The 24,332-nt window shown below is 43.0% G+C and overlaps 1 protein-coding gene across 1 annotated transcript in view; it reads right to left on the reverse strand.

Annotated features, from left to right (window-relative positions):
* The window catches only part of L3HYPDH (trans-L-3-hydroxyproline dehydratase), a 102,712-nt gene that overhangs the window by 25,807 nt on the left and 52,573 nt on the right, over window positions 1–24,332 (reverse strand). The window contains exon 3 of the mRNA XM_086938206.1: window positions 14,992–15,114. Within this exon, the coding sequence (XP_086794332.1) occupies window positions 14,992–15,114 (123 nt within the window). The remainder of the gene's footprint in view (window positions 1–14,991; window positions 15,115–24,332) is intronic.

Consider the following 24,332-nt stretch of genomic DNA (forward strand, 5'->3'; position numbering starts at 1 on the left):
GATATAGGACCAATATGCTTCTTTTAATAGCTTCTTGGAGGGGAACACCACTGAAGACGGAGAGTTCCACAGGTTCCTCATCACCATAGCTGTAAGTGTGGACTTAGGTTCCCTAAGCCACTGGATTCTATCAGAGGTATTTATTGACTTGAATTCGCTCAAAGCCCGGGCGTACTGGGCCAGCTTGGGAGTCGTCCACAGCCAGCGACAGTAGGCTATAGGGCGAAACCGAGCCTGATCTCGAATATTCCTGCTTCCAGTGTCGAAATACAAAGGGAGCAGTGGAGTGAATTTAGGTAGTTCTGAGAGAGCTCTAAGAAAGTTGTTATGTGCTACGGCAAGGGGTGTTAAGTCACTGAAGCCCCATAACTCCGCACCATACAGAATCGAGGCCCCCACCTTATTGTTATAAATTTTCAGCGCTGGAGCAATGGGCTTAGATTTAGATTGCTTGTGCTCTCTAAGCAGGATGCCCGCCAACTGTGAGTGCTTTAAATTCATTATGTCGATATGAGGTTTCCAGGAAAAGTTTCTGCCTATAGTTAGACCTAGGTACATAAGTGCATAAATTTGGTCCAGGGGGCCTGTTCTAGACTAAACCTCCCCCTCACTATTTTGGTCTTATGAAAGACCATACATTTTGTCTTTGACACATTTATAACTAGATCCTGGTCACAACAAAAGGCCTCAAAACAGTTGAGTGCGTCCTGCAGCCCCTTTTGTGTTCGCGATAACAACAAAGTGTCGTCAGCGAACATCAATAGGGGGGTATGGAGACCCGCAATTCTCGGTGCGTCTGTTGGTTGCTTATCAAAGTAGTGTGTAACCACATTGATAAACAAAGAAAAAAGAGTAGGGGCCAGGACACACCCCTGCCCGACTCCCATTCCAACCTTGAACTTGCTCGTCACATTCCCCTGCTTCCCCCAACGTACTTGGGCGTAGGCGTCACTGCGTCGGACCCCGCCGATAAAGCTCCAGACACCGGATGCGGGCCGAGATGGGTGGGATGGGCACTGCTTACGTTCCGATGCACGGAACCACTGTTAGATGCACGGATAATGCCGCTGGATAGAGGCTTGGAGAGAGGTAGGCGGCGGAGCTCTACTCTACGCGGCTATCATGGTTCGCTGCTATGCCACACCCCTCATGGAGAGGTTTTAATCTAACCTAAAAGCCAAGGGAATACACTTCTTGGGCCAATTTGGGAGAAAAGCCATCCATTGTTTCAGTTCCCAAATCCAGTTTGTGTAAAGTTTTATTTTGCGTTCTTGGGCATTAAGAATGAATGCAGACCTTTTTCTGGGTTTAACATGAAGACATTGGATGACTTCTATTTTAGAATAATTTTACACTTTTAGAGTGATGCTGTTTCACAATGGTGATATAACAAAAACAAAGGTTAAAGAGACATTATAGTTAGGTGAAAATGTCAGTTTAAATAAACTTTTAAACAAAACAAAAATCACTGAAATTCAAGTTATAATTATTTCCAATAACTACAACTCACGCCCCCATGCACAGTGTTGTGATCAATTATGTAATTTCAGTTGTCCTCAGTAATGTTATCAATGATGTCACAGAACATGTTGTAATATGTGAAGTCATAAGCTGTGCATGGAGAGGTGCAAGTTATAGTTATCTCTAATACTATAACCGTGTTTTTTTAGTTCAAAACGTCACACTGAAACTGACATTTTCTCCTAACCATAACGTCACTTTAACCTTTGGTTTGTTCAGTGAATTTATGAGATTTTTTTTTAATGCAAAGTAAGATCTTATTGCCATACATAACTATAACATCACTTTAACCTTTGGCTTCTTCAGTGAATTTCTAGAGTTTTTTATGGTAAAATATTTTATTACCATATGTAAGGCCAAACCCTTGCTGCACACTGCTTTTGGCCTTTAGTGGCATGGGGCTGGCGGCAGGGCCTAGCTTGCAGAGAGGCCATGTGCCCAAAACTCCATGGGCAGCTAACCACCCATCGTGCACGACTTTTAAAGGAGCCTGAAAGACTAGTTGGGTTAAGACTGGGACCTCTGGAATGATTTCCTATAGGCACCGGCCAGAATAACATGTAATACAAAATCCCAAAATCCCTTCTCCCTGCGTCCTTGCATTGCGAGTCTAAACCACCCACATCCCCAACTTGCAGAGTGCCTGTTGCCCCAAATGTATAATCTAAAAACGTGGGAGCGCTACCACCACCGTACTCATGTGGTGAAGGATAATCATACAAACATTGTGTCCCTCCCACTTTGAGTTTAGAACCTAGAAAGGAATAACCTTGCGTCTCATAAGGAGTCTGTCCTGCCAGCCAACAATTTAGAAATATCGCAATTCTTGCCCCTTTCTCTTGACCTCATGCCTAACTTAGGCCCCCCCACAATGACATTGTGTAATGTCCACATACAATCAGGTACATTTGCCCCGCAAGGACCCAAGGCTCATGTGTCCGGGGTAGAGCCTCCCTTGTTCGGACGTTCAGCAGACTCTTGGCCACCTTGTCTAAGCTCCGCTTAAACATCCACTGGCCCAACATCCACTGTTTTGGATACGAACTGGTTAACTCCATCACAACTAGTAGAACTGTACCATCTAGGTTCCCATGTGTATTCCATTAAGTACACCTTAGAGTTGCCAATAGTGTTAGTCCTATGTCTTGTAAAATTTAGTCTTTGTGTTCATGTTGATAGATATGCTTCTTTTAAAATAGGAAACAGTATGACTGGTATGTGAGTATGCGTGTTTGATTGTTAAGACTAGTTGTTACTAGAGGGCACTCTGAATGTTCTGCTTCTTACGAAAACTCTCCTTAGAGAAAAAATATGTATGTAAAAATGATTAACTTTCCATTGATAACAAAATGATTTGTACAATTGCACAAATGTTTCTCAAAAATTCTTTAAAAAATGAAAAAAGATTAATAAACTTATATGTTTGAATAATACTTTAAAGTTTCTCTCTCGGGCATCTTTCATACAAACTCATTAGATTTATTCAATGTTAAAAGAAATATAGGTCCCTACTGAGGCTCTGTACTTTTTGCTAAGCTCCGCATCTGGCATCTATTTCTCTACCTCATGTCTCTGACAACCAGATACTTGCCACCCATGCCTCCTTTGGGGAGGTTGAAGTGTAGTGTTTTCCCATTCGTCACCACTCAAAGCTCCGCCGGGAACAGCATCATATACTTAATGCCTTTCACCCGGAGTGCCTTTATAACTGCTTCAAAGCTTCTCCTCTGTTGCTGTACCTGTAGAGTGACGTCAGCGAGGAACCAGATGACCGTGTTCTCAAAGTGCAGGTCCCCATGGGTGCGAGCTGCCCGTAGGATTACGTCTCGGTCTCTGTAGTTGAAGATTTTAGCAATTATTGTTCGCAGGCACGGTCTCAGCCAGTGTTCTGGTCGCCCTCTCAACAGTAAAGAAATTAGAGCCTCTTGGGACAGAGTGTTTTGAGAATCGAGTATTCTAGGAAGGAGGTACACACTCAGATCCTCTGCTCCCTCCGTTCCCCACTATATTGATGTTGTTTTGTCTGGCTCTACCCTCCTAATTCTCCATTCAGGCCATCATGGTGACAGTTTGTTGCTTGAAGGTCTGGACTTGTTCATCCAGCCACTTCGTATTGGAGTTTACGCCACTGATTTGTGACACAGTCTCTGTCACTTTATCTGAGATGTTGCGAAAATCTGCTTGAAGGAGATTCACATCCACAGTAACTGCATCAAATTTGGGATCAATGGGTACTTTGAGTTCCATGATCGTGGCCATAATCTCCCACAGAGAGGGTTCTTGTCCAGCAGCATCCACAGCAGCACCCTTAGTCATCCCACTCCTGGCCTTCATGAGGACTGTATATTTATCAAGTTTGTTGGATTGAACTGGCCCGGAGCCCTAACCCTTAACCATGTCTGTGGGGCCTCCGATCAAGTCCAGATGGCTGCCACCTCTCCCTCGGGGTCACTTGTGGCCCCTTCACGTGGGGGCCGCTGATGAGGAGACAGGGCTCACCCTAGGTTAGCACTCTGCTCCTTGCTCAAATATCGATTCCTGTTACCATCCTAGTGAGTTCGGTCTGGACTGTTCCCATGAGGCACAGGGTCAAGACTGATTTGCACATGGGTCCAAACTGGCGTGGCATAGTGGGCAAAAGAATGATGGGTTTAACCCAGATCTCTTGACTGGGGGGAAAGGTTTGAATCATTCAGCATTCTGTCCATCATTTGTTGCAGTTACACTTTTCTCCCTAAGTGGGATGGGCATGCCCAGACATGGGTCCCTTGCTCACTTTGCCACTGAACTTAAGCTAGCCTGGCTCATGAAGGGTGACATACCCCGGAACTGGTCCCAAGATGCTTGTGTCCGGTCCAGGGAGGACCTGGCTCTGCAGTTCGGTCAGGACTGTTCCCATGAGGCACAGGGTCAAGAATGATTTGCATATGGCTGGGCCCAAACTGGGGTGGCGTAGTGGGCAAAAGAACAATGGATTTAATCCAGATCTCTTGACTGGGGGAGAATGTTTGAATCATTCAGCCTTCCGTCTATCATTGGTTGCAGTTACGCCATCCTAGTGGTCTGCACAACACAGGCCTCCCCAGCTCTCAGGGGTAGAGGAGTTCCTGGGCCCTCAGGAGCTGTTGGACCAACTGTCCGGTCACCAAGCCCAACAGAAAGGAGGCAGGCCTGCCTCACGGCCAACCCCTTGGGGTGATGGTGGGGGGGGCGCGGGGGAGGGGGGAGATGTAGTGTTGAGTTGAGATGGGCCTACTGCCCGTTATCGCTGCAGGCCCAAGCCGATTTCAGAGAGGAGGCCCCTTCCGCATGGGCAACGCTCCCTCTGGCCTCGCCCAAACTCAGGTGTGGATATCATATGGATATAAGCAGGGCGGGTTCCGCCCGCATCAGCGACCCCACTTCAGCTCCCGTGCCCATCGTGGGTAGCGAGCAGATTGTCCCTTGCACTGCACCGGCGCCTTATTCTCTCTGCGGTCCACAGCCCATCCGTGAAGCCCCATGAGCACTGCCTCGGTCTCGTCACACATCCCTGCCACCTGCAGCCAGCGAGGCTCTGAGAGAGGCCGGCTCGCTCCCCCAACACAGTTCCAGTCTGTCAGTTGCTCCTCCCTGCCCAGATAGCCTCTGTCAGCAATATGGCGTCTCCTCAGGCAGCAGGGCCTCGGGCTCCCATCATCTGTCTAGGGGCTCACCGCCAGTCAGGAAGCCCGTCTCATGTGGTGAGGTTCAGGGGGGTCTCCTGTGTCCCCCGACAGAAGGGCAGGTTGGATAGCTACATCAGGGGAGTTTCACTGGTGGCCTATGCGGTCTCTTAGTGTGTGGCCATTTTCATCTGCGTTTAGCTATGACCCTCTGACTTTTGATACTTATGCGGAAATTTATCCGACAGAGCTACACACTTCAAAAACCTAAGAGGTTGGTTTAGTGAATGAAAGACAAAGCTTTCTTCAGGACCTCACATCTCTAAAAACAAATGCAAATTCATTAAGTTTTACCCTAAGCTCAGTATTACGGTCAATTAACAATCCTTAAAATAATGGATTCATTATTTACATTCTGCCTTAGTCTCTCTGGACATCTACGAGATCTGGAAATTACTACTGTTGTTTACAAACTTTAAAGCAATATCAAACAAAGCTACATAACACATTTCCTTACACAAAGATAAACCTCTTCTTAAAATCAAACAGTGTGGCTGACCATGGTTAGGCACCTCAGTTTCAAGATAAGCTTATCAGTACTTGGTTTGTGCACGACACATCCGGAGCTCGCTACGCATATGCTCCACTGTAGAAACAGATACAAACTTTTGAAAACAAGGATGGTGCACCAAGGAGCAATGTTCAAAGAGTTTCCAGTTTTGCCAAAATGAAGTCCTTTATTTTTTTCAATCTTTAAAAAGCCTCAGCCAACGCGTTTCGTTCCATTGGAACTTCGTCAGGGCTCGGTAATCTCATGGGAAGGTCCTTTTCCAATTAGGACAAAACAAAAGATTCTCAAAGATCAGATCACAATCTAATGGTCCAAAGTTTTTGCTTGCGTTCCGTACGTACAGTCTTCGTAAGGACAAAATCTAGCAATCTTATTCCTCCAAGATCAGAGGTGGTTCCAGTAACAATTAGACTCGAGGTAGGTATGGGTACTCTATATTTTTTAACACACTTGCAAATGTTGTATGTTTCATGTTAGAACTCAGTTGATTCCAATATTAGGAACGTAGTGGGCCCATAATTCTTAATAATCAAAATAGGCATATATAGCCCACTTCCGCAACTAGAATGGATGACAACCGGAATAATGGTCGTCCATCCTACTTAATACACAACAGGGCATATATAACCCCCGAAGACACAGTAACTAAACGGCCCACCCGTCTACATTCGTCCTCCCTTGTTGTCGGAAACACCACCTCAAACTCCGCAAGCTCGAAACCTGCCTTTGGAAAAAGACGCCATGTTTGGATGGTCATCAACTCATATAAACGAGCACACCCACAAACAAAATGCCTAGCAAATATATCCTATATATTATCAACAAAAACCAATACAGCTGCGAGTACAAGAACCTGTAGACTTCGCGATCACGGATTAGATACATTTGTTCACATATTATGCATCTTCGGAGCCCTTTAGAGTGCAGGAAAGGGTTGTGTGGCCCTTTAAACCAATTTAATATTCACAGTTGTTACCCAGCAATAACATTCTGCTTAAAGGGTGTACATACACAAGTTGTGACTAGATTTATAAAATTTATGAATATCACAGAGACACTGGTACAACATAAGGACAAATAACACCATATATATTTTCTTGCTCCATGTGATTACATAACTTTTATCTTATGTGTTGATAGATCCAGGAAGGTCATTGTTATATATTATTTTATACAGCTTGCTGCATAATCAAATTCAAAGGATTTGTGGATTCTGTGGTGCCATTGTTTAAGTGAATTGAGAGCTCTAAGCTTCTCTGCGCACCCTGTGATTAACAACATTGTTATCTTCTGTATTGATAGGTGCAGGGAGCTGCTGTTTTAGTGTCTCAATGGCGGTAATTGTCATGGGTTGTGCTTGCCAAGCGATGATGCATTGGCTGATCCTGGAAAGAAAAATTCATATAATGTATGCAGTGGCACAAAGCTTCTTGACTGTTGGAGCAATTTGTTTTTTTGTTAAGCGAAAGCACACTCCCACCAAGCAAGCACTTTAAACAAGAAATCTACATTAACCACCCCTTTCAAACATCGTGCTATGTGCAGTGTTCTGAGTATTGTGCCTTTCAGGCACTTGTAGAAAGAATCCTGTTGTGTGGGCATTCTATGTTCTGGATTGGAATGTGGGCATTCTGGCAGTTGATGGCTGCTTCTGCCTGATGTCACTGTTATTCTCTTGAGCAGAATAAACCTACTTTCAAGCATCAAGTCTGTGTACTTTAATGAGCACATACTACATTATTTTTGGCGACGATGCTCAAGAGAAAGTAAAGAACCCGTCTAACCTCGATCAACCTCGTGAATTCGTCTTCATCTTCAGGCTCTGCGGGAGAACGAAAAGACGCTGTTATCTACACAGCAAGATAGAGATAAGTCATTCCGCATCATTTCTAGCGTTTCAGAAGTGTTGTTTGCTTGCTAGGAGACGGACGCGATATTTTTGAAATTTGATCAGCAGCGCGAGTCGTGGTTAGCAAAAGAAGACGCGTTGGTTGGCAGCGCGTTGCATCAGCGCGAGTCGTGGTTGGCAAAGGAGGACGCGTGTGGTTGGCAGCGCATCACGATGTATGAGCGCGTTGAGGTCGGCCATTTTATAGACTCAAGTCTGTACGCGCGTTAATACGTAGCCATAGCAACGCTGTAGCCATAGCAACGCTGTCAGTTGTTCGAGACGCGGCGCAAAGAGGAAGAAACTGAGCACAAAGTCATAACAACGCTGTCAGTGGTTCGAGACGCGGCGCAGAGAGAAAGAAACTGAGCACACCGACTCAACCTTGTGAACTGATGTGTGCAAGAATAAGTTGACATTTGTGCTGTACCTCAGTTTGAATTCAATCAGCACGCATTGGCACATACCCAGTGAAAGTCATTTAAAGTGTACACGCAGAACTAGCTGGCAAAGCAATTTCTTCATTAAGTCACTACTCTTGTTCACAATTTTTGGTTTTGGTTATTCTATTTTTGCTATCTAATGAGAACAGCGACAAGACTGAAGTTTTAGGATATATTAAGACTTTGGGAATTAAAGTTCTGTGGTTATGCATTTACTTTTGAACAAGATGCAATCAGTTTCACCTCCACCACCCTTTTTGGAGACGCCAGGCTATCCACCAATAGTTTGGAAGAAATGGTTTGATGCGTTTGAGACCTATTTGGGTGCAATAGGCGCGTCAAGATATCGCGCAGAAAGAAAGAAATGTTTATTATTGCACTCATTAGGGTTTGAAGGTAGGGAAATTTATAAACATTTACCTCCTTTAGTAAGAAACAACGCAGAAGAAGACATAGATGAATATACTGAGACAAGGAGGAGACTGGAGTTGAGGTTTGACATTAAGCCTAGTCTTGTTGTGATTAGACATAAATTCTTCAAAAGAGAACAGTTACTGTGAGAAGATATCGAGACATATGTGTCAAGTCTAAGGCAGTTGAGTGCGGAATGTGAATTTGAAGGTTTCAGAGAACAATTGATTAGAGATCAGTACATATGTAAATGTACTGACAAGTCAATCCAACAAAAACTACTTACTTTGGGTAATCCAACACTCGAAGAGACTATCGGTACAGCTAAAAGCATAGAATTGTCAAAGAAAGAGGTCAAGGAACTTGAAAAGAAGAACGAAGAAGCAGTTTCTGTAGTTAGGGCTAAGGAAAATAAGGAAAATAAGGCAGCTTCTGGTCAACAACGTTTCGAAAGGAACAACTTTCCTAGTTCACAACGTTATGATAGGAATACCTTTCCTCGGAGTGACATTTGTTATAGATGTGGTAATATTTCACACAATAAGGGTAACAAGTTCTGTCCTGCAAGGAATTCTACATGCCGAAATTGTGGGAAATATGGTCATTTTGCGAAGATATGCCAAAATATTAGGTAGGGAAATTCAGTTTTCATGAATAAGTCTCAAGGACAGGGTAATGTAAGTGGGGTAGGAAATGTTTCAGAGTTTAATGAAAATACTGGAAAGGATTCAGATTCTATTAACAGTATCCAAGACGACCTTAGGGAGATGGTTGTGGTGGTACGGGAAGATGGAGTCATCACTGGGGACCCTTCAGATTGTGTTGACCCGTACGAAGAATTTGGTGTGGGTGATAAAGTGCTTACCCTGTTAGTTGATGCGGGTGCAAGAATAACAATGATCACTCTAGAGTTGTTTGATGAAACTTGGCCTGAAAGGAAGCTGGAGCCACCTGATAGAGTCCCTGTTTCCTATGAGGGGCGCAAAATAGTTTTGGCTGGATATTTTGAAGATGTCCTGCAGTTAAAAGGTAGAAAGATACTTGGAAAGATTTATGTTTCGATAAAGGGGTTAAACATTTTGGGGTGGTTCCACCAGGGTCTGTTCCAGTTGGTTCTAAGACCGGGTACAAAGGAACAAGTAAGTGTAGTAGAATCAAACGACTATACAGAAAAATTGGTTTTCACGTATCCTACAGTTTTTGGGAAGGGTCTTGGAATGGTTAAAGGTTTTACCCATGAGATAAGAGTGAAAGATGGAGCTATACCCGTAAAGCATAAGGTCAGAAGTGTCCCTTTTAGCGTAAGAGATAGTCTAGAAAAAGAGTTGAATGAGTTGTGCAAGAAAGGGATCATAGAACCAATTGAGTCATCCCTGTGGTTGTCTCCACTTGTTGTCGCCAGAAAAAGGAATGGAGATTTGCGCGTTTGTGTTGATTTGCGCAGTCTCAATATAAACATCTGGATTGATTCACACCCTTTGCCGAAAATTACAGATTTATTGTCACTAACAAGAGGTGCAAGATGGTTTACTAAGTTGGATCTAGCTTCCGCTTACCATCAAGTGGTGTTGAGTCAATCCTCTAGACATTTGACGGCGTTTGTCTCTCCTTTCGGTAGTTTTCAGTACTGCAGGATGCCATTCGGTCTCGCGTCGGCGGCAGCAGTTTTCCAAAGACTAATGAGTCAAATGTTTCAAGATACTCCTGGAGTAATTGTCTTCCAGGATGATGTTTTGATTTTTGGCGAGAACAAAGGCGATCATGACAATTCATTGAATCAGGTTTTAGAGATTATGCAGGACAAGGGGATTGTGCTTAAGAGTGAAAAATGTGTTTTTCTAAAAGAGAAAATGGAATTTCTTGGACATGTGGTTTCGCATGATGGCGTAGAACCACATCCTGGTTTGGTGAAAGCCATTGTAGATGCTTGTCCTCCTGTTGATAAATCTGGATTGAAGTCATTCATTGGTCTCAGTGAATTTTACTCAAGATTTATCAAGAATTATGCATCAAGAGTTCAAGCATTAACAAACATGTTAAAGAAGAATGTGCCATTTGTTTGGGACAAAAACTGTCAAGAAATTTTCCAATGGATTAAGTTACAGTTAGTAAGTGACAGAATTCTTAAGCCTTTTGATCCAAATAAGAAATGTATTGTGACTGTGGATGCTAGTGGTTTTGGCCTTGGAGCCGTGCTTACTCAAGAAAATGGCCAAGTTGATAACACCATAGCATATGCTTCAAGAGTGTTACGAGGGGCTGAAATGAATTTCTCTGTCATTGAGAAAGAGCTTTTGGCTTACGGGTGGGCGGTCAGGAAGTTCAACCCTTTTCTCTGGGGAAGTCATTTCGTGATACGAACGGATCATAGTCCTTTAGTCTCTATTTTAACAGGTGAGAAGATTAAAGAGCATACACCAAGGATTGCTAGATTATCAACAAAGTTACTTCAGTATAATTTTGACATTGTCTATTTACCTGGAATGAAGAATGTCAGGGCAGATTATTTCTCACGTTTTCCTATTACTGGCAATTGTTCTGATTTTGAAAAGGAAGATGATCAGGAGGATTGTTTTGTTGCTGCTTTGGATGTTGAGGGAATGTGTGCTATTAATGAGTTTGAGTGGAAAAGGGAGTTGATGAAAGATGAGGAACTTGTTCAAGTCATCAAATATCTGAAATCAGGTTGGCCCAAGGAAAAGTATGTATCTGGTCATTTTCAGACTTATGTTAAAATTGCAGATGAGCTCACTGTAGAGGATGGTATCCGTTTGAGGTGTGGAAGACTAATACCTCCAGAGAGTTTGAGGAAACGTCTAATTGATGGTGCACATGAAGGACATTTAGGGAAAACTTTCACGAAACGTAGGTTGAAGGATGTGTTTTGGTGGCCGCAAATGGATGTTTGTGTTGACACACTGGTTGATAATTGTGTTATTTGTAAATCCTCTGACAAAAGGTCACAAGGTAAGGACACCCCCTTTGGAACCTATTCAATTTCCGGAGAGAGCGTGGGAGAGGATTGGAATTGATTTGGTTGGCCCATTCAATCTTTTACCTTCTTCTTCACGTTTTGCTATTGTTGCCATTGATTATTACTCCAAATGGCCGGAGATTCGTTTTATCAATGAGCCTTCCTCAGCTAATGTGATTCTCTTTTTAAAAGATATTTTCCTGAGGGAAGGATTTCTTTCTTATGTTATGACAGACAATGGTGTACAGTTCGCTAGTTCAGAATTTGAAGTTTTTTTAAAACAAGGTGGTGTTACACACAAGAAGAGTTCTTTCTATCATCCCCAGGCTAATGGCCTTGTTGAAAGGATGAATAGGGTGCTCAATAATTGTGTGCAGTGGGCTATTGCTAGCAAATGTGTAGTGGAGAATGCGGTGCGTTCCATGTTATGGTTTTATCGCACTACTGCACATTCGTCGACTGGAGTGTCTCCTTTTGAACTTCTAAGAGGGAGGAAACCTTCTACGAAAATTTGTCCTGGTTGGATGTCGAAATGGGTAAAAATGGATGTTATTGATGGTATTGATGGATTTGTGAGGAACAAAGTTATTGGAGCACAAGTAAGACAGAAGGTTTATTTTGATGAAAGAAAGAAGGTTGTTCCTCAAAACATTTGTGTTGGAGATGTTGTTCGTATCAAAAGTCCTGTTCATGTTACCAAGGGAAGAAGTAAATTCTCTGAACCTTTAGTTGTTGATAAAGTTTGCGGTAATGCTGTGCGGGTCAATAACAAGAATTGGTGGAACATTTGTAAAATTGTTAAAGTTAAAAATGAGGACGTTGACTGTAATAACTATTTGACTAGTTCTTGTTCTGATGTCAAGAATGTGAATGGTAAACGTAATGATGTAAACTTTGTGCCAGAACCTCGCAGGAGTTTGAGGGTTTGTAAAATTCCTGTCAGGTTCAGGTAATCTTTTGCTACTCTCCCTTTTTCCATTCTTCCATTGTTCTTTTTCTTTCTTTCTTTCTTATTTTTCTCTTTTGGTTTTCCATCCTTTTGTTTTGGAAGAAATGGGGATAATGTAGTGTTCTGAGTATTGTGCCTTTCAGACACTTGTAGAAAGAATCCTGTTGTGTGGGCATTCTATGTTCTGGATTGGAATGTGGGCATTCTGGCAGCTGATGGCTGCTTCTGCCTGATGTCGCTGTTATTCTCTTGAGCAGAATAAACCTACTTTCAAGCATCAAGTCTGTGTACTTTAATGAGCACATACTACACTATGCACGCAAATTGTCCTCTTGTACACCATTTTTGGTTGAAATGATGAGGCTGCAAAAAGAATACATAAATCAGCTTAAGTCCCTCCTCTATCATTAATGATGCCTGATCAGAAGATGGAACATACACAGGCTTGTAAACTAAGGGGCTATATCTTCCCTCGAACGGGGAGTTCATACTTCGTAGGCCTCACATGCTCTTATGCCTCCTTAGGTAATCAGATGCAGACTCCAATTAGTATAACCCTCAGAGGAATTTGCTCCAAGCCTTAGCCTAGATCCATTCAATAAATGTCAGGGTGAGACTTCAGACTGGGATCGCATGCCCACTTTCTCTTTTAACAAGGCCATCTAGGCAGGACTCTTTCCAGACATATCCCATTGAGATCACTCATATCCAAATGTAGAACATCTATTTTTATTTGCAAAGTTTTATATAGTGCTGGTTAGACCCGGAGGTATCAGAGCGCTTTACATGAGGATCAGGCAGTTACAGGGTACATAGTTAAATCAGTTGCATCAGCTTGTTACTGGATTACATAGTTACAACAGTTTGAATCAAAGAAACAGAGGGAGGAGGAGGGGGAGGGACGGAGACACGAACGGGGAGACGAGGAAGCCAATGGCAGATGTCCGGCTGGGTAGGTGACGGCCAATGGGCCAGACTCCTCTATAGCTGCATAGGACCGCTCCACCAGGCATCGGCCAAGGTTGCTCAGGCTCCGCAAGAGGTATCTACATCAGTTGAATCAGTGAGTTACAGGATACATAGATACATCAGTTAGAATCCAGACAATCACAGAGAAGGGAGGAGGGGGAGGGAAGGGGACCGGACGGGGAGACAAGTAAAACAATGTCAAGTGTCCGGCTGGGTAGGTGATGGCCGAGGGGGAGAACCAGAGCCAAACTCCTCTATAGCTGCAAAGGACAGCTCTACCGAGCATCAGCCAAGGTTGCTCAGGCTCCGCTGTAGGTATCTACATCAGTTGAAACAGGGAGTTACAGGATACATAGTTACAACAGTTAGCATCAAGAGATTCAGAGAAGAGAGGGAGGGAAGGCGACCAAGCAGGGAGACGCGGAAAACAATGTCATATGTCTGGCTGGGTAGGTGACAGCCGAGGGGCCAGCCTCCTCTATAGCTGCATGGGACAGCTCCCCCGGGCATCCACCAAGGTTGTTCCAGCACACACACCATCACACACACAGATATGCACAAGCACACACAAATGTGCGCACACACTCTCATACGCCAACAGAGGGCCCATACAAGCACACATACAGAAACATCCACACGCACAAGCACACATACAGTCCCATGCTCTAATACAAAGACACTCAAATACATGCACACACCATCACACACACAGACATAGGCACACATACAGAAACATCTGCTCGCACAAACACGAGCACACATAGAACCACATGCTCTAATACAAAAACACCCAAATACATGTCCACACCATCACATGCACAGACATGCACAAGCACACACAAATGTGAACATAGTCTTTCATACCCACACAGGCGCACACAAACACACACACACGTGCGTCCGCACACACACCCTCATACACGCACAGACGCACACACAAAAGCACTGCATCACACATTTCTCCTGCACTGCACTCCTCTTAGTTCTTGGGTCCAGGATTGTCCCGCAGGCTGTATCACATGGATAGTTGGTGGATCACCTATGTAATTAGTTCGTTGGGGATAGTTTAGTGCCGGGCGGCCATATCACAAAACACCACAAAACAGTGGAAAATGTGAGCGAGCCTGGTATGCCTCTATGCCCATTTCCCTCTTCCCACTCAACTTTGCACATCTTTCCCTGAAATGTAATTGTAGCTCTTTTTGTTTTTTTTGGTTTTTTTGCTAAAGCAAAACTTATTTTGTGGGAGAAATCCTTTGCCAAAAGTAGGTTAACTTTTAATCCACAAGTTCCCTTATTGCCGAATGTTTATTAACTTTTTAAAGGTTGTGAAGGAACTGAATTTCTCAAAGTTGACAAACTTTATAATAAAAGCTTCCCGAAGTTGACAAAGGTCAACAGCACCAACACGTCGCTAGCCCCCAACTTGCAAATTATGGAGGGTACTTAATTTTATGCAAAAAGTTCAAAATCAATTTTAAACTTGGAGAAATATCTGATGCTTCGAGCTTTGAAAAATATTTTTTATCCTGTCCCTTGAATGGACAGTAGACGAAAAACAAGTTTTAAATGAAAGTTATTGGTCAGAAGAGAAAATGCACCAGTGTCAAAGTGACATTACCTGCGCATCAGCAAAAACACATATGTTGGCAGTTGGTTCTTCACTAAATGCATCATTGCTATCTGTTAATATAGTGCCATAGAGAAACGCGAGATCTTCACTGTCTGGATGGTGCAGTTTAACCTACAAGAGAAAAAATATACAGGCACATCACAAAATATTAATGTATACCAGTGTGCAAAAATGCGAATTAGAACAGTATTACATGTTAAGCTGCAAATCTGACAAAATAGAATGATTCAGAAATGTATGTCATATGTACTATTAAGCCAGTGTTAAATACGTTAAAGCTCTTATGGATAGATGTACAACTGCATTTTCTTGTCGCAAACCTTGTGCTTAAGTAAGATGCACGGTTTGTGACAAGAAAATGTGGTTTCTGAAAGTACTAAACGCATTTAGCAATTCAGTGATATGTTACCAAATCACTGAAGTGTATAGGAAATTATAGAAATCGCTATTTGGAAGAGGCGTGTTTAGGGCAGCCCTTACAAATAGCGATTCCTTATGATATGTATCAATGTTTTGCAACCGAAATGAGGTCACAAAACATTCGATTTTTTTAAAACACCTCTAAGGTGGTCATAACCCAGTTGCAAATGGGAAAGGGTCACCAGGGGACTCCTTTTCCTTTGTGAAGGCGCTGATGTTCCCACAACACAGAAAATACCTGAAACATCCCCCTCCCGCCACCTCCGGACCATCACCTCACTTCCGGAATTCGGAATGGCTCTCAAGACCTGGCTGTTTGAATAAGCCTCCGGGAACTGCAAGCCCCTGGATACCCTATAGGGTGATTAGCCGCACTTTATAAATCCTGATTGATTAACTCATTGATTGAATGGTCCCAAAAATATTTTTATAAAATCGGCAGTGCCCCATGGGACCCTACCTACTTAAAAAAATAGTTTTACAAACGTTTCTCTTTTTTGTAAATAAATACCATTTTCCTTTGAGGAAAATGGGGTGTTAAAAAAAAAAAGAATGCTTTATTGAAATTTAATCGCAGACATGATGGTCTGCTGACCCGGAAGGCCACCATAACTGTGAAGGCAGTGAATTATAGTGGGTCGTACTTTTTTGTGAGCTACCTCATTAATATTCATGAGGTAGGTTGAATTGCGACCCACTATGATTCGGCATTTTGTGAATCGATTTAGTACATAGGTCTATTTACAAAATAACATTGGATTTGCTAAAAGTTGGTATGCAAATTCCGACCGCTTTTAGTGAAACCAGTGTACTTACACGTGGCCATTAATTTTTTACAGGTCATGAAAGAAACCTTTATTTTTTTCCACTTTTGATAAACAGCCACTGCAAGAATGGCTTAACGTAGTATGATAGCGTTTTCGGGGAGGATGAAATGAATAATATTTTCAGCACAGCTGAAAACCATACATGTATACACTAAGGAGTAACAGAAAATTAAAATACCCCCACTTTGAACCAAGCTGTTACCAGCACTGAATCAACTAAGCAAGCAAGATGGGCCCTGTCTAGACGAGTTTCTTTACCATTCCATCTTCCCTTCCATCAAGATGTCATCCATCAATCCTTCCATGCATCCTTTCATCCATTTGTATTTTTTGTATTTATTTATTTGTAAAGCGCTAACATTCATCCTGAAAGGACATCACAGCGCTGAAGAAAGTTGCAAGTGATTTGACATCAGCTCTGATTGAAGATTATTGATCTAGCCTGGGAAAAAGGAATGTTTTCAGTTGTTTCTTAAATGAGACAAAGCAGTCATTTGTTCTAATTTTAGGGGGTAGCTCGTTCCACTTTGTTGCCGCAATGTGAGAGAAGGCCCGCTCTCCCATCCTGACAGTACGAGCTCGGGTGATAACTGCTCTTCCTAACGTCATAGATCGTAGGTGTCTAGAGGGTTTATGAAATCTGACCCTGTCGTGTAGGATGGTGGGGCCTGAGCCGTGGAGTACCTTATGAGAAATACACAACAGCTTAAAAATGGCTCGTTGCCGCATTGGGAGCCAATGAAGCTCACGCATGCAACTTTTAGCTGAATCATATTTTCTTTTATTGCAGATGGCTTTGGCAGCGGCATTCTGAACCAACTGTAATTTAGAAAAGAGATAATCTGCCATTCCTACAAACAGAGAGTTACCGTAGTCCAGCCTACTCATCAGTAGTGACTGGACTAAGGTTTTCCTGCAATCCGTTGGCACCCAGGGGAAGACACGTCTAAGCAACTTCAAAAGTCCAAAGCTCCTTCCACAAGTTATAGAAACATGGGATTTCATGGATAAGTCCCTATCCAGTGTTATTCCTAAGTTTTTTGCTTTAGCAGTGGGATTGGGAGGCAAACCCAAGTCACTTGGCCACCAGCTGTTGTCCCAGGCCTGTGTACCTCTGCCGAACAGTAGGATTTCGGATTTGTCGGCGTTTAGTCTAAGACAGTGGTCCTGCATCCAAGTTGCCAATTCAGTCAAACAGTTCGTCAATCTAGTTTTGGAGTCATCATTTCCATCAATAGTGACCATCAGCTGAGTGTCATCAGCATAGGAGCACATTTCGACACCCCACTTTTTGCCAATGGTTGCCAGCGAGGAGACGAATACATTAAACAAAGTTGGGCTCAATGACGCCCCCTGGGGAACTCCGTATTTTATGAGTCGTGGAGGGGATGTGTAGTCACCCAAGCGTACTGATTGGGTTCGATCCGCTAGGAACGATTGTAGCCATCCTAATGCTTTGCCCAGTATTCCTTTCTCTGCCAGGATGTTCAATAGTTGATTGTGGGGTACGGTATCAAAAGCCGCTGATAGATCAAGGAGTATCAGTGCGACTGTTCTACCCTGATCCACCTTGGTTCTGATACTGTCTGTCACCGCTAAGAGTGTAGTTTCGGTGCTGTTGTTTGTCCGGAACCCTGTCTGTGAATCATCCAGCAAACCATTTGCTTCCAAAAATGTGGAAAGACTTCTGTTGACTAACTTCTCCAGAACCTTTGATAAGTAAGGTAGCTGGGATATTGGTCTGTAATTGGCCGGATTGTTTACGTCTGCTCCAGCCTTCTTTACTAAAGGGGTGACTAGGGCCTGTTTCCATGAATTTGGATATTCAGCAGAACTAAGGGAGAGATTGAGTACTCTAGTAACTACTGGACATATTACAGGAGTTAACTGGGAGAAAATGTGATGTGGACAAGGGTCAAGTGGAGAACCCGACTTGACCTCAAGCATGACCTTTTCTACCTCCTCTTCTGAAAAAGGGCCGAAACCGTGGCAGCTGGTATGTGCAACGGTTGGTACATCCTGTTCATTGATTTCGGTCAGGTGATTTGGAAAGGAGGCATAGATGGTATCAATTTTTTCACAGAAAAAGTCATTGAGCTTATTACAGTTTTCCTGTGAGGGGGTAAGATGTAGGGAGAGATTGGTTGGGTTGCATAGTTCTTTGACGATTTTAAAAAGTTCTTTTGAGGAATTTTTATTCTCAGATATTCTACGTGTGAAGTATTCCTTTTTCGCCTTTCTGATTGCCCTGTGATAGAGTGTTTGAGCTTTCCTGAAGTTATCTTTGGTCTCATCTGTTTTGGATATTCTCCATTTATGCTCAAAAGAAGTGCAATTTCTTTTTAGAAGTTTAAGCTCAGGTCCGTACCATCTCTCTGATCCTTTCACCTTTCCATCCTCTCATCCTTTAATTCCACCCACTCACCCACCCATTCACCTTCCATCCATTAATCCTATCACCCATTCTTACAGCCCATCACCAATTATTTTACGCTTCTAGCCATCCTTTCCCTTTTTAATGTCCTTCCATCTATTTACTCATCTTTCTTTTCACCCTTCCTTTCAAACCTCCTTCCTTATTTTCTTTCTTTCTTTTTTCCTTCTTTGCTTCCCTTTTTCTCTCTACCCATCTTTTATGTTCTTCCATCCTTACTTTTCTTCTCTTTTAAAATCCTGCTCAATCTTTTTATTTGCCTCGATCGCTTTCTCTCTCGCTCTCCTTTTCTCCCTATTTTCATCATTCCTTTTCTTTGTCTCCTACACTGTACAATTGGAGACTTTGGAATACACCCACGATTCTGTTATATATGAGCTAATGTCTACAGACTCCAGTCAGAAGAGACCCATAAAGAACAAAATGATCCAGTTGCAGCCACCTCTGTAGCTGCTAAAGTGGCAGGTCCACGACCCCACGGCATATACAAATATATTGTGGGCATAGAGGTGATAAAACCTCTACAATTCCAAATACTAGACATTTGGCAAGAGCACTGGACAGTAATGGTCAAAGGATAGCTGAGGACAGGACTGCTGTTTCGAGTTTTGTTTAAAATTAAAGAAATCTACAATTGGACGTACCTTGATGTCTATGATGCTACAACAAGTTGAGCTAACATTAGGTAGTCAGGAGGTTTGACAGAACTGTGCCTTCGGTGGCTCTCAGCATTGGTGCAGCAAACAGTCAGGGATCACATGATGTGACGCCTCAGTTCTGTGATTGCGGGACAGTCCGGGGTTACTAAGCACAATTAGTGAAACCTGAAGTCATTGTTGACCACTCATGTCCAGGACCATCAGTACTACTAAATCCTAACATAGGGGCCATTCAGGATTGCGGTGAATCCGCATCCTCCGGGCCGGCGGAAGCCACTGCCGGCCCGGAGGATGCGGATTCACCGCTGCGGTGATTTAAAAGACCCCCCACCAGATTAGGATGGCAGGGGGGTCGGGAAGACCGTCCGCAGCTCTAATATGGTGGCGGTGTCTATCAGACACTGCCAGCCATATTAGGATGCATGCGGAAACATGCTTTTCCACGGCGGGTTTTTGGTGTTTGGGGGCCCGTTGCGGGCCCCCAGGGTGTCGGGGGTGGGGGGTGCACATGGGGGGTACCTATGGTACCCCCCAGCATTTACATGCACAAAGCGGCAGGCACCGCGCGTTGCCTACCGCTTTGTGCATGTAAATGCAATACATGCATTTTTACCCTTGCGGCGGGTAACACCAAACTCCGCTCTAGCACATGTTCAGCCCTATATTTGATATTGTCAATTCAGCCAAAGGCCATCTGCCCACTTTGCAAGCACAGAGCCAAGACTAGCTAATCTGTGACGACTTACTTCATTGGAGGGGACTTTAACAGCCTGGTAGTGAGCACGGGTTATCTTAGTCAGCACAGGACTGGCAAACCAAACAGCAGCTGGTCTACAGGCTCCTAAAGACACTTCTTCAAAGGGATTAAAGTCCACGTTACTACTCTTCAAAGACAAAAAAAAGTGTCTCCCTGTATCAATAGCAGCGATTTGTGGTTCTTTAACTGTTACCAAGAGTTTTACAAAGTTTTAGTGTATTCAACGAAGTGTTTTGTGGAGAAGTGTGGCTCACTGGTTAGAGCAGGCAGACCCTGAAGCAGAGGTCAGACCTGGGACCAGGGTTCAATTCCCGACGCGGCAGGGTCTTGAGCTCAAATGTCCATGGACTCGATAATTCTCGCTTCGGTGCCTGACCTAATCATGGGTTCACACTCTGCAACTCTGGGCATTAAGCTTGCTTAATCTCCACAACGGCCCCCCGCGGCGGGATGCCTGGCTTTCACCTTGGGGATGCCCTGTAGGGGCTATCTCACAGGGAAAGGCCAGGACGGGTTCCCAAGGCAAGCGCGGAGATACCCCTCCGGGGGTCGATTCTGGCGCTATATAAGAAACATAATAATAATAATAATAATAAGTTTTCTTTTATCCTGGTTAAATTAGTCGAAGACTCAGCAAATAATATAAGATAAAAGAAAACACGTCCTACACTCCTAATGCCTCTAATGTGAGGGAGGATTTAAAAACTACAGATTGTCAAGCAACAATGTATTAATAAATTTGAGAAGAGAGTCCCAAACAAGTCTGTGATTGGGATATTTATCGGTTGTAGGAGAGAACGATCAAACAGATAAGGAGTTCATTTTTAATATTCAGATCTATATTGCATGCCTTTTATTAATTCATGCCTTGAGAAAGATGTATTTGACTCGAAACATGTTGGCTGTCCTGTACGTAATTTTGTAAGCATTCAGTGTGTTGTATCTGGTCAGAAGCAACACACTGGGACAAGAAAGCATATATATTGAAGATGGTCAGAGTTTGTGGGCTGAGGTTGTGGACCCAACAGGAAAGGGATGTATATTCCACAGATATTACTGCATGGTCGCTTAGCCAAAGCTCATGGGGTAGGATAGCAGCATGTAGATTACACAACAGATGTGAGAGAGTCTGTCCTACAATAGAAAACATCAGAGACAACACTTGGTGTGATTAAAGAAGTTAAAGTCAACCAAGAAATGAAAACAGATATTGGTGGTCCTTTCAGATTATTCATTTGGACAACTGCACAGCCCTTGGGGTTTCCACTCCTAACCTTAAGGTACAGTGTGGTCCCTTCACCATCCCCACTCGAACTCCTTAGGCAGCAGCAGGGCAAAAGTAAACAAATATAGTTCACCTTAGCAGCAGAAAAGATGAGCCCTAAGTCTACCTCCCTATTTGCACATCAAAACTCAGAATCTATCCTGATGTTAAAATACTGCTAATTTACCAGTGTATGCAGACATCAGGAACTTCTAAAATGCCTTTCTGACTTCTGCCTTCATCCCCTTTTGAAATATGCATCATGGTCTCCTTGGCTTTAAAGTGCAAACCTAAACGTGTAGGAATTCACATCCTGTGTGACAGAGCTGATATTTTACTCCCCCATTTCCCCTGCAAGATGACACAGGTATGTCTTTTATCAATCTCCTTGTTTCTCATATGCCTCCTGTTTTTTGATGAATATTCTTTTGTTTTTTGCTATCTAGGAGCATTTGAGCATGTTTTCCCCACCAGCTGATATTGGGGCATTACCACATTTTTCAACATAATGTTTCCATGTACTCCCTAATCTACTGCACAGTGCTTCGATGCCCAGGAGACCTGGTTCACACTATCCAGAGCTCTGTAAGTAAATAAAAATAGGCTAACCACATATGCGTCTGCACAGTGTATATGTGAGACAAGTCTTAGGCTGATCAGCACTCCTAGCCCCATGGAAATCTTGTTTTTCTTTCATAAACCACATCTAGCCTCTGGAAACCGAACAGATATATTTAATGCAATTCAGATTTGAAGCCTCAGTGTTCTCTTTAAATGGTGTCTTACCTCCTGGGAGAATCATCTATCGGGGATTGGCACATGTACCATGACCATATAATTAATAAGGGAAAAGAGAGCTCTTCTCGAGAAGATAGGAGATCAAGGAAAAGGAAAAATCTAAGTCCATTCACATCTAGGTGTTTCTTCTTCCCTAACAACATGGCTAGACACACAGCTTAGAAGGAGATTTGCTTAAAGTCACTTCTGGTTTTCATTAATTTAAAATAAATGTCTGTGCTTCGTGCAGACTATAATGTCAGGAAGGTAATCTCCTCTCTGCACTGCTGTACACCGCACTAGGCTTGATTTTCTGTTCAGCTCGGCTAACCTTTCAACAACCCCTCCAAGGCCTCTGCCACACACTGGTTCCTGTTTAGTGCTTCTTCATTTATGTTGAAAACAGTCTTAAATCCTATCCTCCGTGAAGTGTTCATAGTAGTTGTAGTGGAGGCGTCTGTCACTTTGTGGCCTCAATTGAGAATGCTAGTGGGTGACTGAAGCCTTTAACAGTGACCTTCTCAGACTTTCACATGCTTATTTCTATACACCGGGTCTCCACTGAAGGAAAAGAGCCAATTCATGCAAACTCCACTAGGCCAAAAGATAGTTTGGCACAGTTAGAGCAATATCATTGGTTTTTCCAGTGCCTGCGAGTCTATCCCTCCACTTTCTAAGGTCCAGTGAAGACCAAAGACTTATCTGGTCCCCCCTTCGCTTCCCTCAATGTGCCACATTTATCTTAACTTGGGGAGATGCAGTTTTGTATTCTATAATCCTACTTGCTGCAATCTAAGATTCACTAACATATTCAAGAGCCCTCCCTTGTGGCTGTTCTCTTTCCATGGGGTTTGACGAGGTATGGTCTATGTTAGACCTATCAGCCTTATGATGGTCTTCCCTCAAACATTTTGCCTGCTTACCACCTATTTTAGCGGATTCTTTTTGTGGGCCATGGGACTCTGAGCACTTTACCTCTGCTGACCAGTGCTAAAGTGCATGCGATTCACCCCTAAACATGGTCACATTGGTGTATACACAGTTAGCACATTTAATTTACTTGTAAGTCCTTTGTAAAGTGGTATACCATATACTCAGGACCTGTAAATTAAATACTACTAGCGGGCCTGCAGCACTGAATGTGCCACCCACACAAGGAGCCGTTTAAATATGTCTTTGGCCTGCTACCGCAGAGCCTGTGTGTACATTTTTACTGCCACTTCGAATTGGCATTTAAAACCTTTGCTAAGCTTTAACTCTCCTTTTATTACACGTAAGTTACCCCTAAGGTAGGCCTAAGGTAGCCTATAGGGCAGGGTGCTGTATAAGTAGAAGGTAGGACATCTTTTAAGTTTTCTATGTCCTGGTATGAAAAACACCTACATACGTTTTTTACTACTGTGAGGCCTACACCTCTCATAGGTTAACATTGTGAATTCCTTAATACACTTTTAAGTTGTAATTCCTGATTAGAAAGGAGTGGCTGTATCATGTTTTATAATTTTGGAATGGTAATGATAAATCCTCTTTACTGGTAAAGCTGGATAACACATTACTATTTTATAAATGCCCCTTTTAGAAAGTGGCGACTTCAGAATTGGAGACGTCCCCCTGAGCACAGCAAAAGATCCTGCGAAGCGGGTATATATAGCTGATAATCACACTGATTTATTCTTCCTTTTGTAGGAAAATAGTGTAAGTATTCATGTACATCTGTTGATATTACATTCATATCAACCTGTATCCTTTCATGTAACATTCCAAATTAGTTCCAATCACATAATGTTCCAAACCAATGCATTTCAGGCAGATGGCGCCCTTCGTCAGGGAAGTAAGATCTACAACAAATCATGAAATTATGTTGATACGAGGAAACCAGTCCAACTAAATATACAGCCATAACGATGTTAATGCTGTCCCAAAAGTGCCTAAATAATGTGCACGATGCTAGGAAATACAAAAGTGAAGTGACCAAAATCAACAACACAAAAGAATGTGTCCAACGTCCCATACATGTTAAACACAGTGATCGCCCGCTAAAACGTAACAATGTTGTGGAACGTATATGAATGGTGGTGTTATCAACAGATAACTGTAATAATTGTAACTCCTATAAAACGTGACGATTAAAAGAGCTATCGTAGAAATGAATGTGACCAATGAACGAGAGAACAATAGTAATGAAATCGGT

This window comes from Lissotriton vulgaris, chromosome 9, assembly GCF_964263255.1.
Source record: "Lissotriton vulgaris chromosome 9, aLisVul1.2, whole genome shotgun sequence".
NCBI lineage: Eukaryota > Metazoa > Chordata > Amphibia > Caudata > Salamandridae > Lissotriton > Lissotriton vulgaris.